This window comes from Symphodus melops (genome assembly GCF_947650265.1).
Source record: "Symphodus melops genome assembly, chromosome: 6".
Classification (NCBI taxonomy): domain Eukaryota; kingdom Metazoa; phylum Chordata; class Actinopteri; order Labriformes; family Labridae; genus Symphodus; species Symphodus melops.
The window spans coordinates 4186711-4204926 of NC_136696.1; the positions used below are offsets into that span (position 1 = coordinate 4186711).

Genomic DNA, 18216 nt, shown 5'->3' on the forward strand with positions numbered 1-18216 from the left:
CAGAAAAAGGCAAAGTTTAATGCAGTCCAGGTTAGTACACAGAAAAGCAGTCCAAAAAGCAAACAATCCAAAAGGGTCAGGCAGAACGAAAGGGAGGCTCTGTAACTAATAACTAGTAACTTACAAGGAAAGCGCTATTACGAGGGACAAGAACATACTACGAACTGGCAACAGGAGGGCAGAAACACAGGGATATATGCACAGACAATCAGGGGATAACGAGACATAGGTGACAGGAAATCAGGGCGGAGCTGACATACAGGCAGGAGCATGAGGAGCAGGATCTGGAAGACAGAGACAAGGATAAGAACAAAATAAAACAGGAACAGACAACACTAAATAAATGAAGAGAAACCAAACATAACTCAGGTGATCGTGTCAGTTTGACAGAGAACCAAAGTATTGTGCTTGATCTTTTATGTTTTGTCTGTTTTGTCTGCATGACACTGTGGGGGCCCTGAGCAGCTCCTTCAGCACTAGACTGAGACACCCACCCTGCAAGACTGAGTGCTACGCAGGTCATTTATTCCATCTGCAGTCAGACTGTTTAACAGCATCACCGCCACATGTCTCTGATGCGAAACTTTGGGCCTATAAAATAAGTTTGACCAGCTACAAGTGTGGGAAGTGTAAAATGTTAAAAAACAAAACAAAAAAAGATTAAGTCAGACATCATGAAGCAATTTACATTTCTTGCTCATAAAAAAGCCATCTTATCTGATTTCAGCTCTACGCAGTCATTTTTGTTTTAAGCACTTCAGCTAAGCCACCAACAGAGGGCGCCAAAGATGTTCGAGAGGCCCAACAAAAACCCAAATGTCGCAGATCAGATTCCGGGCATGGACTTTTAGGTATATTTTAAAAACACAAATAGCAAAAATAATTTGATTATGTGGCTAAAACAAACAATGCTGCTAAACGGAGTGTATGGTTTCAAAACAAGGTTTAGGTTTGATGTTTGATGCTACCAAACAACCAGCAGAGGGAGCAGGAGAGTTATTCTGGGCTCTTTAAAACATCGAGGCGTTAAACTTCACACGAAATGTGACAATGTGGGACAATCCAACTGAAAGTATGCTTCAGATTCAATAAGTGAACTTCTCTCGGTATGTTTTCCATGTCAGGATGGCCGAGCGGTCTAAGGCGCTGCGTTCAGGTCGCAGTCTCCCCTGGAGGCGTGGGTTCGAATCCCACTTCTGACAACACTGTTTTTTCCTTGCAGATGAAATGCTTCTCTCCCTATCCGGTTCTTGTCGTTAAATAAAAGTTGCTTGACATTTACTTTGTTTACTCTGTTTTATTCTACCCTGGCTCCCATCTTTAGCCAGACATAATGGGTTCAATCCAGACTTGTTTTTGTCTATTGTATATTAAACACTGTAGGCATTTCTTTAGTGACAATATATTAGTGGCATATGTTTGAAGCTTTATGGTTAATGGTAGTTTTTATGTTTGTATCTAGCAATTTAAACTTTTTCTACAACTGTTACCTTGAATTCTCAACATTTAATGGAAAGTGAGGCGTTTCCAGGCCAGCCACAGAAAACAGCCAGGAGGCTTTTTCTGGTCTGTGTACACAATGCTTAAAGAAGTATCTGCTGAGTTTATAAACACATACTATTCTCCCTCATTTAGCAGCTTTAGTTAATGTTTCACTGCTTCACATCAGTCTGTATATATACATGTGTGTAATTTATGAAGTTTACTGCATATTTTCAACCACGTGGATACACACACATACCAACAGGGTGTCACTGGGTGAAGGCCTGTTTGTTCCACCTCCTCCCTGTATTCAAACATGTTAATGAGTCACTTAGGTGAGAGGCCTCTAGGGAAGGGCCTTGAGAAAAAAAAGAGGGAGAGGTAGGGAGATGATGAAACACTGTGTGCGCGGGTGTGTGTGTTAGTGTGTGTGTGTGTGCGTGCGTGCGTATGCGTGTGCGTGTGGGAAAGAGAGAGAGAGGAAGAGGGGCAGTGAAGAGACGCACCAACACCATTAGACACCTGTCACCTGACTGTGCAGGTGGAGACAGTGAACATTGGATATCTGAACTTGCAGGTTTCCCTGGAGGACTCGTCTTTTGTTTTTTTTGTTTTTTTTTTACTTTCTGGACTTTTTACATTTGTTTTAAATAATTTTTTTGTGTTTTGTACCAAAGTTTACCTTTTCTTTTACGTAACCAGTGGATGTCGTCAATGGTTTTGAATCTCAACACTGAGGAATATTTGGAGGAATATAAAAACTGTGGGAGGGACTTTTCAGCTGTTTGTTCAATCGACTGAACACCATCATTTAGTGTAAGCTGCGTAATCATGGCAGAATTCCCTTCCAAGGTTAACACAGAAACCGGCTCCTCCAATGCCCAGACCTCTCAGCAGGGGGGCAACAGCCTCCGAGGGCTGGCCTCTAACGTCACCGGTAGGATGAACATGACCTTCATCAAAAGCATCCCAGCCATCCTCATGATGGTGGAAGTCGTATGTAACCTTCCTAAACTCTTCTGTTTGACTCATTTTAACTGTTTAACTGTATAACCCCGACTTCTGTTTTTGTTTTACTCTCTTCTTTTCTGAGTGAAATTATAAATGATTCAAGCTTTATTCTGTTATTCTTTAGTTCTCTTAAAGTCTGCGGCTCCTCATATAAGTCTTCCTTTAAAATGTTCACACATACAAAGTTTCAAGTTTTACCAGTTCCAATGCTAAATTTAACTTTATTAAAGCACAGTACAGCTTTTAGAAATGATTACCTAAAAATAAGGTGTGCGCTTGTTTGGGTGTAGTTAATTCTATACACATGCATATTAACAACATCTGAATGTAGACATCAACAATGAAGAATCGTTGTTCATCTTCAAACCAACAACTACTCAGTGCACCAGTCTGGTTCATTAATATGTTTGAGTTATAAAGTTTAAAGGCAAGAGGAATTGGACATATTAACCCTTTGTGCGGATAGACTCTGGGTAATAGAGTTTTTATCCTTTTGGGGCTATTTATGCCTTTATTTAGAGATAGGAAAGATCGAATCAGAAGTCGAGGAGAGAGAGAGAGAGAGAGAGAGAGAGAGGGGAATAACATGCAAGGGAAGGAGCCACAGATCAGTTTTAAACCCAGACTTGACTGCTTGGAGGACTGTAGCCTCCGTACATGGGGCGCTCACACTAACCACTAGGCGATCAGCGCCCCGAGTATAGCTAATCCAGGATCCGTTCTAAACCTGTTGTATTTATAATTTCTTTTAAGGTTAAGGGAATAACTGTGCAAGTATATTCTGATGAAGTTATTTGTGTGTAGGCCACCTCATGAACATGCATGATTTCCATGACCATAGCACATAGCTGCCTGACCCTGATCAGAGCCTTTCATATTGTATGTGCTCTGGGTTATTTCACTCTCAAGTCCAGTCAACGACGAGCTGCGGCTCTGTGTTGAGATCTGAACATGCGATCAGGAAGAAGTTTTGTTTACATAGTTGTGTTGATGAAAATGTTGTTTAGAGACAACAGGACTGGTCTGGTTTGTTTTGATTTTTGGTTGTAAGATTGAACAGAGTTTCCCCCTCCACTGATTTATTTGCACTGAGCTCTGTCCACACAGAAGTAGTCATGTGAGGGGCTGGAGGACTGATAGGTGCAGGCGACCTTTGTCCCCTGAAGACTCTCACCCCTCTCTCATCCCTCTCTCATCCACTACTACACTGAACCTTTATAGCTCAGTTCTTATAGACCACATTTAACATTCTCTCTGAAAATGATTTTTGTCAAACATTTGCTCACTTTACGAGTTACCTTACTACCATTTGACAGTACTGTAGTAAGCTTTAGCAAAGTGAAGTAGGTTTGTGAGGTGTGTCAGGTATCCCATGACTTCGAGCTCTACTATTTATAACTCTGTAATAATTAACTTCTTTGTTTAGCTTAGTTCAACATTTCCCTTACAAATGAAGCCTTAAGATGGTATCTTTTCAGCCCATGTATTCAAGAGAACCAATTGTTCTACTCTTGTTCTGCAATAAGATTAGATGAATGTGTTGGTGGCTATTGTAAGCTAACCTGTTGTTACGTTTTACTGTCATATGTGAGATAATTATTCATGTAGAAGTAAAAATCATTGTGGCTGTTCAAAAAGCCCCAGGCTGTTGACGTAGCATAAAGAGTGAGAGAGATGGAGGAGGTGGTTGGATGACTTTCACCCAGGAGCCTGAAGTTCATGTCCCATGAAAGAAATAGAAGATAGAAGAAGAAGAAACATTATAGCAGAAATCAAGTATATCCTCTTTAAATGTCTCTCTGAGTCATGACTGTCCACAATGAGTGAGAACTGGGGAAGAGGAGTCCTAATGGTGGTGTTGTTGTTGGAGCTGTGTTTACATCAGGTTTACATGGACGGGCCGGTCGACTCCTCTTCTTGTGCATAAAAACTGTTTTATTCAAGGACTAGAGAAGAGAACATAGCCTATATATTCACTTTGTATCTGGATTGTCTTTAGATCGTTCCAGGTGACAGGTGTACTCCAAAAACTGAACTAAGGCCGCCAACTTTTGGATTGAAAATAGTTTTATCATTTTTCTTTAGAAAAAGATGAAAACAGTTGAATTTGACTGAACAACCATGTCAGGCTTCAGAAGAAAACAAATTAATATTTCAGCTGGAAGAACGAATGGCAATGAAAGTCAGACTTTCACATTTTATAGCATCAAGAGTTCAAATGAGCATTGCGTGTCAGAGACTTTACATATATGTGTTTAGTATAGTTTGACATTTCCTCTTTGCATACCTGAGCAACAGCAGCACCAGAAGAGAAGCAAAAGAAGAGTTACTAAAAAAAGACTTTTGAACATCTTCCTTTCATTCCTTCATCTGTGACTGTTTCATAGAGCTGCTGGTTTCTTGTTTCAAACTTCCATCTGCCCATCAAATATTGATAAATAAAAGGCCCCATGCATTCTGCATTATGAAACACATTTGCATAATATATAAATACTGACCTGTTTCAGAGTACAAAGGTGAACATATAGATAGATATGCTTAAACAGGGGCAATAAAATGACACGTTCCTCTTATCAACAACAATTATACATTAATCTCTGTTTTCTGAATTATAAAGAATAAATGGTGGGAGACCAACATTTCCTTCAGTATTTATTATGTGTTCAAACCCCACGAAGAGCAACATGTCCGATGTGTCCTTGGGCAAGACACTAAACCCTGAATTGCTTTCTTTGTCAATGTCGTATGATGGGATTAGTTACTTGTGATGGTCACTTTACATCGCAGCCTCTGCCATCAGAATGTGTACAGTACTGTCGGTGTGACCTGCGGTGTAAAAGTGCTTTGAGTAGTCAGAAGAAGAGAAAAGCTCTATACAAGCTCAAGTCTGTTCACTATTTAGTAAGTCTCTAATATCTCACCGTTTTAAGCAGAAGTTCAGCAGGACTGAGATCTTTATATGGGAAGGTGTTCTGTAAAGGTCAACGCTACAGTGCCCGTTCTGTGTGTGTATGTGTGTGTGTGTGTATCAGGTGTGTAAAAAGTGAAACACGATCACTGCTTTCATAGACTGTCCTTTCATACCCTTTCTCATGGGACACAAGCAGAGAGATAAACAGACGCTAAAGGAGGAGGAGGAGTGTGGTTTCTGTCTGGATGACGTCTCTGTGTTAAAGAACCACTGTGCTTCATTTTGGTCATATAGCATTATGAAAATCTAAATAACACTAACATTTACATTTTCTGTTAAAGAGGCTACAAGTCCACTCATATGTGTTCTCATTTACACTCATGTATTGTCCTTTTCGTTTATTTAACAGTTGAGTTGAACCGTTTATCCTCTTGGCACCTTTCTTTGGGTCCTTCACACGTCATCGTTTTCTTCATTGTTGATCTGTCTTGTCTTTCTGTCATCCCTGCAGGTTTTGGGGCTGCTCCACTGGGCACTGATAGCCAGCACCCCCTACGCAGTGTTACCAGTGTACGGCTGGGTAATGTTTGTGGCCGTCACTCTGTGGATCCTCACCACCATCCTCTTCTTCATGATTTTGTTCGGGGCCCACGAAAAACTCACCTTTATCCCTTGGCCCTTGACAGTAAGGGAAAAAATGTTTGGTGATATTAAGGCACATATATTGCCCAAAAAATAACTTTTAGTAGAAATATAAATGTAAATCTTGAAACCCTCTCTGGCTTAAGGTCCTGAAAACTGAAACACTATGTATTTGGTTACATGTTACAATAAGGTACACATATTTTGTAAAGTTAGTGGGAAACAAATAGTAACCACGAGATAATGAGTAGATAATGAGTACTTCCTCTTCACATGTTCTAGAGTAGCTCAGGATTAATTCGAGGAAAGTGAATGGGGAACTCACTGTTGGTAAACATCAGGCACTTCCATTCATTTTTCAACCCTGGTTGTTAAAACACTGAGATGAAAAACACATTTTTAAAGGGGATAATTTGTCTTTTCTCTTTTTTATTAGGTGATGGTGTATAACGGCGTAGCAGCAGTCCTTTATTTGACCGCCTTTGTGGCTAATGCAGCATCTGTGCATCCCTTGGGATCTTATTACCATGGACATTTTGGAGCAGCTGCTGTAAGACGCCTAACACCACACACACCACTTTCACACATCCTCACATACGTACATTGCAGGTGAGAAGAAATAAAGTCAGAATGCATTAACCCGGACATTACAATGACCTCCTTTATATCCTTCACTGCACGCTACAGTTGCATTTACTTCGGTTTTCACTGTTGTGTGTTGTGGATACGTCCCTGTACATTTTTTTGGGAGGTAGCGATACAGAAAAAAAATTATCTTCTTTTGCTAACCAGGGAGCCCCCACTCATCTTCACCAAACTTTCCAGATAAATTAGAGCCCGTCACAAATAATCTCTTGCTATTTTATGGTCACTGATCAAGAGTTCTGAAAGGAGTTTCAGACTCTCTTCTGAAGATGTTCTTATAGTGCTTCGTTTTGCATTTCGTAACTGAAAGACGTCGTCCAGAAGGAAGGAGCTGAGACTCACAGAGCAGAGGATGGGACTCTTCTTTTAAGACTGAGCCGGTGAGTCGCACAACCTGCCTGGTGTTCAAGGTCTCCAGACTCAGCTGTTGCTCTCCGATCAGTTTACTGGACCACCTCACCATCTGGTTCAGAGAGTTTCTGTTCTTCAGAGAGACAGAAACAGAACAAGATACAATCGACTCGACAAAAGCACGATGAAGAAGGGTCATTGTGGTTTTGTCAATGTGAAAACGGGCCAATTTCCTCAGACAGGATAAAAGCTGGGGCCCTTTTTTAATATACAACATCACAATTCAATTCAAAGTTAATTTTATAGTCGATAATTTTCCCAAGATATTTGTATGATTGTACACTTTCAACTGGTTGGCCATTAATGAGAGTGAGTGTGGGACTTTTTTCTAAAATCGATGATCATATCTTTAATGTTTGATGTTTAACTGCAGATAAGATTCCTCACACCGTTTGACGAAGCCATCAAGGACTGGACTGTGGACGTTTTCATTGTCCCCGTAGAAGGCTAACTATGACAGTTTTGTCTGTAAAGTTAAAAGTTCAGTCAGATGATTGTACAAATTAACAGGTTTCCACTCCCGCACTGTTTGATGTGATTCATCGGTACACAGTACAATGGCATGTTTGCTCATCAACCAGAGGCGGAATACACTCACGCGAAACTTAAAGAGAGGCAGAGAGGAGAGGCTATTTATTGGGTGGCTTACATGGCTGTAAATCACATCAGTTCATTTTTGTTTAAAAGTCCATTTACCTTTGCACCACAGCTGGAGTACTCACTTCTCCCCTTCACTTTTTATGAGAATAAATGTTCAACAAAAAAAAAAAAAAGGGATGTAGATCTCGGGCAGCCGTTTCAGAGGTGATGTGTGTGTTTGTATGTCAAACAGAAATGTTCACACTTGGACAAAGACCACCAGTTTGTCCCACAGTTGAAAGTCCATTCTGGTTTATAACAGTAGCATTTAAGACGCACAGGCCTATACTATCATACTCTTATCGGTTCCATTTCATGCCATTTGACGACACATCACCATTAGTGACTGATTACAGCATTGTAAAAAATCATAAAAAACATCTACCTGAAATCCTATTAGGTGTGAACACATGATAATATAAATGCATCTGTGATTTATGACACATGTTGAAGGTCCGACATCTTTTTCTTGTTTCATGGACTCATTTGAAGGCGTGACTTCATCTTTTTGCCCTCCTATCTGACCGCGTTGCTTTGCCTTTCTTTCTCTTCAGTTCTTCGCTGCTGTGGTCACAGTGGCATACGGTGCCAGTGCTTTCTTCTCCTATTTGGACTGGAAGGGGGATGGAGGAAACGCAGCCACCAACTCAGTGCCGACCTAGGACGGAAAACTGTGATGCTGATCAGGAGAAAGTCATGGTTTCTCTGTTGTATACTACCACTTAACCATGACTGTTGACTCTGGAACCCAAATTCTGCCTGTAGTTTAACTTCAAGACAGAGGTAGCTCAGTAGACCTTTCATTCACATCATGGGATTAAATTGTTTTCCAGCACTGGATTATCCAATCAGATGTCGGCTTTGTTGGGTAACTTCAGTTGCCACACCAGCTAATTTCTTGGATTGGGGAAGTTTAATTCATTTTCCAGCTAAGAAAAGCCAAGTACATAAAAACTGAAAAACTGCAACTTCTGTTTACAATTAGAACAAGTGATGATGTGTTAAAGTAAAACACTTTAGATTGGCTGGTAGGAGGGTTTTGTGACCTCACCTAGGTGACCTAGCCATCTGTGTCTTTACCCAGCAAGCATTTTTCTGTTCAAAAGAGTTTTCTAATGATTATTTAAAGAATTGATTATTTGAATCGATCTTTACATATATTAATGTCTATTATTTTAACTGTTTGAAAATTAGTTGAGATTTGGTCTCAGACCCAATTTCAACTTGTTTTGAACCAAGTTTTAACAATGAAATCCAGGCAAGTGTTCACTGGGCACATGTAAAGTAAGCACTAAAGTCTCTATCGCTCTCTATAGATAGGAGAATGTATCTAAATGTCAATGTTGGTGTAAAGCTGTAAAGTTATACATGGTCCACTTCATTGATGAAAAGTTTTCATTTTAACAATATGGTTTTAAACTTGTAGCATGTTTTTTGAACACCATGTGTCCTTAGTCTGTCTACAAAGTCTCCGATAATAACTAAAGTGGAACCTCTCCATCTTTAACCTGCTCTACTTTTCAGAAAATGTGTGCTCAAACAGGCTGTTTGGACATTTCTCCTCCATGACATCACAAAGGCCAGAAACCCCTCCCCTAAGTAGGTGACACACCTACACTTTAAACTTGACAAAGACCCTAAACATGTATTAAAATCAATCTAGTTTTATGTAGCGCCAAATTAAACGTTGCACGATGAGCAACCAACTCTTTGTTGTACTATTTCGAGAGAGCCAACATTAATCCCCTCATAGCGACTGCGGCAAGCAAAATCTTCCTTTAGCAAGCAGAAATTCAGGGCAAAACGAGACTAATGGTGGACGGCTATCTGCCTCCCATTATATTTGTTGCACCATGCTACAATTACTTATAACATTTAATAGAGTAGAATAAATCTTTATTGTTCACCATTCCCTAATCCTTGTTGAGTATTACTTGTTTACAGAGCATTGTTTATGCTGGTGAGTACTGCCCAAACATTGTACTGTACAGACCTGAGTCCTGTGTGAAAAAACTGTGATTCTCACATTAATTAAAGGTGACATATTATGTAAAATACACTTTACCACTCTAACACGTATATGGGTCCCTTGTTTGTCTGCAATAATGAGAAAAGTTCATCCTCTGCTTTTTGGCCTGCTCCACTTTGTGTGCTCAAACAGGCAATTTGGAGAGTTTCCCTTCATGACATCACAAAAGGCAGTAGCCCCTCCCCCAGGTGGTTGACACTCCCACAGCTAGATATTTGTTCTTCCCTCAGAGTCTTACTGACAACAATAGGACATGGAGCGAGAAAGCCTGAGTACATCTGAGCCCTTCCAGAGAGGGGACATGGTCAGACACAGAAGCAATCTGTTCTGAGAATGGCTGAAATAGAGGGATTTATAGGGATGATCAAATACAGGATCAGAGTGGATTTAGAACAAGACTCAACACACACAATTAAATCGATTGGAAGGCAGGATAATATTTGACCTTTTAACATGGTCTGTAAAGAATATATGTGGTTCCTGTGTCCTGCAGATATCCATTTCAATTCATTGTGTACCTCATATAGGAACCTATATTTAATCAACGTGGACATAGAAAAAGCACCACTGATGAATGTACCAAATGAAACTGATGTACTGTTTTAGTGTACTTTAGTCTCTTAAGTATAATAAAAATGCAGCATTCTTGCTGGATGTCACCCATTCTAATGATTCAAACGTGGTTCCACAAATGAGACATAACGCCATGGAAAATGTATAACATATTTCTGTGGTTATTATTTAGTGCTGAGCTCCTGTTGTATGTGCCTTAATAAGAATTTTGTGTTTTTGTACATAAACAAGTATGCTGGTGAAATTCTGTGGCGAGTCCTGGTGCTCCACCATGCACCTTGTCCAATAAATCAAGTGTTGATTTCAAATTAAGGCTTGAACTATTTATTTCAAAATATAGTCTACATACAATTGTCAATACAGCATTTCACCAGTGGAATCAATACATAACGTCATGTAAAAAACACTTGAACATTGTACGTTAAACTATAATTCTTATGTCTAACGGTAAATATAAACACTAGGGTGAAGCTTATTTTTGAACTTTCGAAATGTGAACTTCTTAACCTCTCATTTTATTCCTAAATATAAAATAATACATCTGGCAAAAAATGAGCACAATTGAACAATATTTAGGGGTAGCTCAATGATTGAAGTTTCTTAGACCCCAAAGCTGAAGCTGCCATTTTATTTTTTTATTTACTTCACCACAGAGTTTTTTGTCCAATCCTTGGAGTAGATCTATGAGTGAGTATGGCTGCTACTAACTTCGTCCAAGTTGTTTATGTTTTTTTTTTTTTGTGTGTGCTTAAAAATAGGTTAAAAGTATTTATGTTCAATAAGGAAAAACGGGCTAACTAATATTGTAAATGGTAATTGTTAAGTAACTTTTCAGCTATTGTTATATAAGCTAAATTAAGACATTGTGAAGCCTCAGTTATGTTAGTTATTGAATTATTTGGTGGGTTTGTTGCCATTGCTGCATTTAAATATCTAATTTACTGTAGGCTACTTACCTGTGAGCAAATCCTACTGAAATATGTTAGGGTTAAAATCAATTATGTACAGTAGGGAAAAACGGGCTAACTGTGCTAAATGCTATTTGTTAACTAATTGTTTAGATATGGTTATTTAAGCTAAGTTAACACATTGTGAAGCCTCACTTATGTTAGTTAGTAAATTATTTGGTGGGTTTGTTGCCATTGCTGCATCTAAATACATAATTTACTGTACTAACAGTGTATTTTCAGATTAATTTATCATTGAAAATGTCAACTGTGGCAAAACCAACAAGATCTCAGACCGAGTTATATCTCCTTGGTGATGCTGCGGCCAAGTTGACAGGCAGCAAGTTGCCATCATTACGCATGGCTCTTGGATTCTTCCTACATCGCCACCTCGAACTAAAAGAGACTATAAGACACTCGTCAGCTGTTACCATCAGGGAAATAGCATATTTTTGACAAAGCTAGAATCCTGCTGAAGGATCATCAAACTGTCAAACTAAGCTTGAACAGACTTTTGAAAAATAACAAAACACGAACATCACAGACTCAACTCGCTTTCGTTTCCATGCTTGAAGATCTATTTGATATCGCTCATGCTGTGACCAAAAGGTCAGTATTACAAGAAGACAAGGACTTCTTGTTAGCCCAGCGAGAAAAAGGAAGAAGGGGGTCGATGGCTTGATTAGATATGAAGCTTGCTGCTAAGGAGAAAAGACCATTTGAAAGAGAGGAGCAAATGCTAGCCAGGCGACATAAAATGGAACAAATGAAACTGTCAGAAGCGTCTGAGCTGATTTCATCTGATTCTGATGCCAGCTCAACAGAAGATTATGAAAAGATGGAAACTGTGGACAATGAAAGTGAAGAGACATCACAAGTCATGCACCAGAAAAGAAAGAGGGGGCGACAAACTGTCATTACTACAGAACTCACAGTTGCTCTAGACCGCACAAAAGTGTCAGACTGCAAGGCTGTTTTTATCAAAGCAGAAACTGCCAAAAGCTTGGGGCAGAACATTGATGACCTTTCTCTGAACAGAGACTCAATTTGTCGAAACAGAGTAGAAAACAGAGGCCAGAGAGAAGCAAACATAAAGTCAGAGTCTCAGGGTAATGTTCCCCTCTTTGTTCATTGGAATGGCAAACTGATTCCAGATCTAATTGGAAAAGAGAATGTTGATCGTCTGCCAGTATTGTTTTCAGGATAAGGAATCTCTCAGCTACTTACAGTTGCCAGGCTTGAGCCATTAATGACTGGGGCATAGCAGACAGCATCCGAGCTGTGTGCTTTACCACAACCAGCTCAAACACTGGTTAAATTGCTGGTGCCTGTGTCCTTCTCGAGCAGAAGCTTGAGAAAGAGCTTTTGTCACTGGCTTGTAGGCACCACATTATGATGTGGTGAACTGATGATCGATACAGTGTTCCAAGTGTGTATGGGAACCACATCTTTTCCCGAGGTTCCACTGTTCAAACGGTTCCAGGAATACTGGGGATTTATTCAAACCGCTAAGTATGAACCGGGGATTGCAGCTGATGATGTGACAGGTCATGTGGAAGACATACGGCAAAGCACCATTGATTATGCCATCTTGAGCAGAGTCTTCCGAGAGATGATTATAAAGAATTCTTGGAACTTGTGATTGTGTTTCTCTGTGCTGCTCCTGCACGAGGAGTGTGATTCATGTCACCTGGTGCAATGCAACACGCCGCCAGAAGTCCAAAGTTATATAAAGTCTTAAGATTTGGATGTTCAAGGCTCAGTTCAAACTGACTCCCACAGAAGAGCGAGGATTAAGGGATGTGTGTGTTCGCAGTACGCGTCTACCTGAAAGCCTGGATCTCTGCTCCTCAGGCCTCAGGTGCATTCAGCAACCTCAAAGTCAGCCTCACACAAGTTTTCCAAACACTTATAGTACTTGTCACAGGAACTTGTTGGCTTGGCTTTCTTCGACAGTCGCTTCAGCTCGTCAACCAAGAGACTGACGGTTAGTGCCATGCAGACAGAAGAAGACCAAGAGCACAATCATTCCAAGCCAATAGCTGTTGCTCTGGATTCATTCAAGGACAAGAACTGAGAAGACTTTGTCACAGCAAAGTCAATGAAACTGATCCAAATGATGGAACTTCCAGATGGATTTGTCATGGTTGATCCGGACTTGTGGCACGACCGAGAAGATTACGAGTAGGCTACAGAAGCATTTGAGCTTCTTCAAGCAGAACGTGGAGTGGCACTCATTCAGGACTACAGTGGCTTGATGACCTGTGATGAAATGCAGTTGCAATTCCTTCTGCAAGTTGTTGAGGAACATCGCGGATTGTATCCTGATAGCAGGAAACAGAAGGTCATGAAAACAATTAATCCAGAGTTTGCTGGACATTGTTAGACTATTATTTGTTTAGGCACTTGAGCTACCCCTAAAAATAAAAATTCATGATTCAAACTTTGCATACAGTGTTGCTGTTTTTTTTATCATAAGGAACAGATTAGGGGGTTAAGAACTTCAAAAATATATTTTCCATTATTTTCTTATTTTTTAAGCTCCACCCTTATAAACACTGACATAAATCAACATACATTAAAATGACTTTCACAGGCACAAACAACCATCCAATCAGTTTGAAACAAATGATTTAGAAATGGGAAATTCTGAAGGCCCACAGATAAAAAGGAGCATGGAGGAGGAGATCATTCAAGTTTGTGTGTCACTTCAGTTGTTCACTGTTGTTCAGAACCTGCAGGGATCAGAGATGTAACTAGCAGTCCTTCACTTAAATCCAGAGCTCGACCCTCCTTCTCCTGCAAGCACACAGATTCATATAACTGGAGTTACAGCTATCATTCAAATCAGTACAATCACTTATACTAAAGGATGTTCAGCAGACAAATGACAACTCACTGCTTGATAATCCAGAAACAGCTCCTTGAAGGCCATGAAGTCAGTGAATGTCAGCAGCAAGTCAAAAATGTCACCTGGTACCGCCTCCTTGTGTTGCCTGCAGATGGACGTTTTTTTCAGAGCACGTTAGTGCCGCCTAGTGGTCTGTCGCACAATCAAGTTAGGAGCAACAAGTGCGCCAAACAAGTGAACACTTTGACAAGTTACTTTCAATAAAATCAATAACAAAGTATAAGACATATCAAACTAGCTTCATGGCACAAGCAGTAAAGTCACATCTTACATAAGCAGCTCTATGAAATGTTTCATGTTGAAGCCGGCGATCTTATGCGTCAGCTGCTGCTCTATGTGTTTCTCCAGCAGGTCAACCTAAAAAAACAACCAAGACGTGTGAACTATGAATTTGGTCGGAAAAAACACATGATACTACATCCTATTCCTGGGTGGGATATTCATAAGACTGCAGAGAGATATCCAGAAACTCACATATTCGTTAAAGATTGGTGTGTAGCTGAGCTTGTTCTCCTCTGTGTCTTCAAACTCCATGTAGTGTTTTTCCATGAAGCTTTTCTGAAGCTGCTGGAACTCCTCATCTAAAGGAAAATGCATCATTAGCATCAATTGGTTATCTCATCACTATTCCAAAATACCACTTGAAAAAGGGACAAGATATTGACTTATTTATAGCATTTTAAGGGTGCACTCACTCTGTGCCAGGCATAAGCCAATTCATCCCTAAAGTTCATTTTGTTTGACTCGTGTGAGTGTTCTGATCTGTGCTCAAGCACAGTACACTTCCTTGGCACTGGCACACTTTGAAGAGGTGTGCTTTGACACAGTAGAGTTCATACACGAGCACAAGCACGAGAGTGTCCTGTCTGTATCTGAATATAATGACTAAACTCCACTGCGTGTCCCTTTCATTTATTTTATCGAGTCCGTCTGTCCCGTAAACTAAGCACTCTTCATAATGATGTGAAGTTGTGTTGTTTTCATGGATGTATTAAGTAATTATGTACAAGAGCCCGGCTGGTCGTGGAGCATTGTGAGTGCAGGGCAGTGGGGGAATGGGGAGGGAAGACAATCGTGCTTAGAGGAATATTTCACCCATTAAAACCTGAATCTGTAGTAAAATTGGGTCCCTCGTGCAGTACAAATGATTGAAGTTGGTTCTTCTCAGCTTTCTCCACACAGCGTGTTAGCATAGCTTTCTAGCAAGATGATGTATGTTGCTGTTAGATTCTGGGAGTGAGGTCCCGCCTACTACTCTGTGATAGGTCTGTAGCTTCAGTGGTTCAAAAACATGAGGAATTAGTGATATAGTTGTAAAGAAATATGGAGACTTTCCCGCCTGAGGGGAAATGAGGGCAGGATGCACAACCATTCAAAAACACTACCAGGTTTCTGATGATAAAGAGGTTAATGCAAATGGGGGAAGGATCCCTTTAAGCACGGTACAGGACAACTTTGCTGAGTGTGAGTGAGCCTCAATCACAATTTCTAATGCACACATACAGGTGTGACATTAAATATAGGACAAAGACAATCCCTTTGTACTGACTGTTTGCTGAACGAAGTTGAGAAAAGACTGAGAAATCTTACCCACGATGATGTCCTCTATGCAGCCAATGACAGCATCAAAAGGAGAAACTGCAGCTGAGGAACTAAAGGAGAAGGAGTTGTTTTATTGACACAGAGACAAAGTGGTGTTTCTGGAAACCTGTCAACTGATAAGCTCAAATGTTGAGTCAACAAAATCACCATCTGTAGGAGATTCATTACATTCATAGCAGCACCAGGGTTGAGTTGCTGTTTGTGGCTTGTACGCAAATGGAAATGTTTAAGTTTTGAGCTGATCAAGAACACAGCGAAACATGAATCTCCATGAGCACACAACTATTACAATGACAACGCTGCATTTTTAATACAATCACTTCTATCTGAACCAGTTCGACTGCATGCTTCCATTGGCGCCAAACCTTTTGGTTAGATGAGATAACTGCTTTCATATCTGGCAAACTGAGGGGCGTCCAAAACGGCCGCCTAACTTCTCTGGTCCAAACAAATACAGACCATCCAGGACTAGAACTGCATTTAGTTCTGCCGTTATCCAACACAATGCTCCTTCAAAAGAAGCTGTAGCAAACGCTACTCTAGTCTTGACGTCACCTACAGTAGATAAATCCTGACTTGAGACTTCTGCACAAATTATGCATCAGTTAATTTTCATAATTAACAAAACAAGAAAGTGGAAAATAATTTAAAGCTGTTAAATAGAAAGAAAAAACAATTTCAGCCCTCGCTAACAATAAAAAGAAAAAGAACAAAATATGCTCTGAATGAGGCCTTGGACTAAAATCTTCTGATTCTTTGATTGAAGTTGAGGGCCACAAAAAATACCCTCAAGAGCCGCAAATGGACCCCGGGCCGCACTTTGGACACCACTGCTCCACAGTCTGATCAACCCACCTGCACGGAACAAAGTCCTCTTCGTCCATGTCAACCATCTCTACCATGTTGTCCCCACAGCTCCAGACCTCTGGGAAGAAAAGGAAATATATGAGCGCTTCAGTGAAGAGCTAAAGATTATCTTCGGACTAAACACGCTGTAACATTCAGACACCTGAGTAAACTAGCTCTGATGTTAGCTTCAGTAACGAACCTTTGTTTTTAGTGTTTATAGTCATGAGGGGATTGTGTGTACTTACTCAGCTCCTGAACGTCCATGTTTTCATTAAGCTGACAGGTGAAATTGTGAACGTAATGTGGTTACCAAGGAAACGTCGAACTTGTGTGCGTCTGTGCTATCTTTCCGGCGGAACAAAGTCAATGAACTTTAGTTCCGGCCTCCTCTTTTTTTTGAGCTGCCTTCATTACCGCCATCTACTGAGCAAGAGCATCAGCGACAGTATTACACTTTGACTACTAAAAAGAGAAACACACTTACATAAATGATTTTTGGAAACTTCCCCTTCCTCAACACTTAAACATTTTCAAGCCTTATTATTGCATCTCCACATTTCTTAAGCTCCTCCTGAAAGGTGCACTATTTAGATTCAGTTACATTTCAAACTCTATTCAATATTTTCTGAACTGAACACAAACTTTACTCAAAGTTGAAAAATGGGTCCCTGGACACCGTTTGGACGAAGAAAGTGACCAGGAGAATAACTGTCACTGATGCAGTCCCACCACCATAACTTCTCACCTGACATTTTATCTTCAAACTGCGTTACAGGGACCAAACTTTCCTCTGAGGAGTTTGTGTGTAGAGAGTTAAGAACATATGCCACAGAATCTGCACATTTCTCCAACTTTCACATTTCATGACCAAAGAACTCCATCAAATCTGCTTTAGATTATGGAGACCTGATATACTTCAGCTAAGTGCTTAAATCAGATTGACGCTGCTTATCATGCTTCTCTGAGGTTTATCACTAACTGTGGAGCCCGGATCCATCATGGTGAGTGGGATGGCCTTCTTTGTCTACCAGGAGGTCGGGACACTGGTGAACTGCTATTTCCAAGGCCACACTCAGGACACTCCCCTCCTACATCTGCAACCTAATCACACAGAGAAGAATTGATTCATAGAGACTGTGTTCAAATGATCAGTTGTTGCTTTCTGATTTGAAAATAACAGAACTGATTGTTTTAAATGCCTTTAAATCCAGGCTGAGATCTCTACTTTTTGCTATTTTTTAATAAACTTTAATTGCTTTAACTGTTTATTTTATTTTTATTTTTTAATTCCTGTCTGTGTGTTGCGAGTGTAACTTCAGGACTCCCTTGAAAAAGAGGTTTTTAACCTCAATGGGAAAACAGCTATTTAAAACATCTTATTTTGAGCATCATGGCCTTATATGCCACTTTTCTGTGGCAAGCTTCACTTTGTTAAAAGTGCTATATAAATAAAGACTTACTTACTTTGACACAGCATTTAAATATTATGGGTGAATTAAAATATTTACACCTTAACTGTAGTGTTCTGCTGCAGGCGCTGTTTTAATAAATTCATCCAAAGAGC

At 40.1% G+C, this 18216-nt stretch overlaps 2 protein-coding genes across 2 annotated transcripts; one reads left to right on the forward strand and one right to left on the reverse strand.

The window, feature by feature from the left end:
* Positions 1–1954: 1954 nt before the first annotated feature.
* Positions 1955–9532, forward strand: pllp (plasmolipin). Its single transcript, XM_079345717.1, has 4 exons — positions 1955–2478; positions 5916–6089; positions 6483–6596; positions 8296–9532. Exons 1-4 carry the CDS (start codon positions 2314–2316, stop codon positions 8401–8403), a joined length of 561 nt encoding a protein of 186 aa, XP_079201843.1. The 5' UTR covers positions 1955–2313; the 3' UTR covers positions 8404–9532.
* Positions 9533–10651: 1119 nt separating this feature from the next.
* Positions 10652–17006, reverse strand: arl2bp (ADP-ribosylation factor-like 2 binding protein). Its single transcript, XM_079346494.1, has 7 exons — positions 16898–17006; positions 16659–16728; positions 15792–15853; positions 14676–14782; positions 14473–14558; positions 14190–14286; positions 10652–14089 (listed from the first exon to the last, which is right to left on the reverse strand). The coding sequence occupies exons 1-7, from the start codon at positions 16914–16916 to the stop codon at positions 14009–14011; spliced, it is 522 nt and encodes a 173-aa protein (XP_079202620.1). The 5' UTR covers positions 16917–17006; the 3' UTR covers positions 10652–14008.
* Between the last annotated feature and the right edge of the window lie 1210 nt (positions 17007–18216).

Excerpts from the sequence above, each read along its gene's own strand:
- pllp (XM_079345717.1), top strand. The coding sequence starts at position 2,314 with ATGGCAGAATTCCCTTCCAAGGTTAACACAGAAACCGGCTCCTCCAAT. Across the intron at positions 2,479-5,915 it reads TCCTCATGATGGTGGAAGTC|GTTTTGGGGCTGCTCCACTG; the intron begins GTATGTAACCTT and ends TCATCCCTGCAG. Across the intron at positions 6,597-8,295 it reads GACATTTTGGAGCAGCTGCT|TTCTTCGCTGCTGTGGTCAC; the intron begins GTAAGACGCCTA and ends CTTTCTCTTCAG.
- arl2bp (XM_079346494.1), bottom strand. Across the intron at positions 14,783-15,791 it reads CATAGAGGACATCATCGTGG|ATGAGGAGTTCCAGCAGCTT; the intron begins GTAAGATTTCTC and ends ATTTTCCTTTAG. Across the intron at positions 14,559-14,675 it reads CACCAATCTTTAACGAATAT|GTTGACCTGCTGGAGAAACA; the intron begins GTGAGTTTCTGG and ends TTGTTTTTTTAG.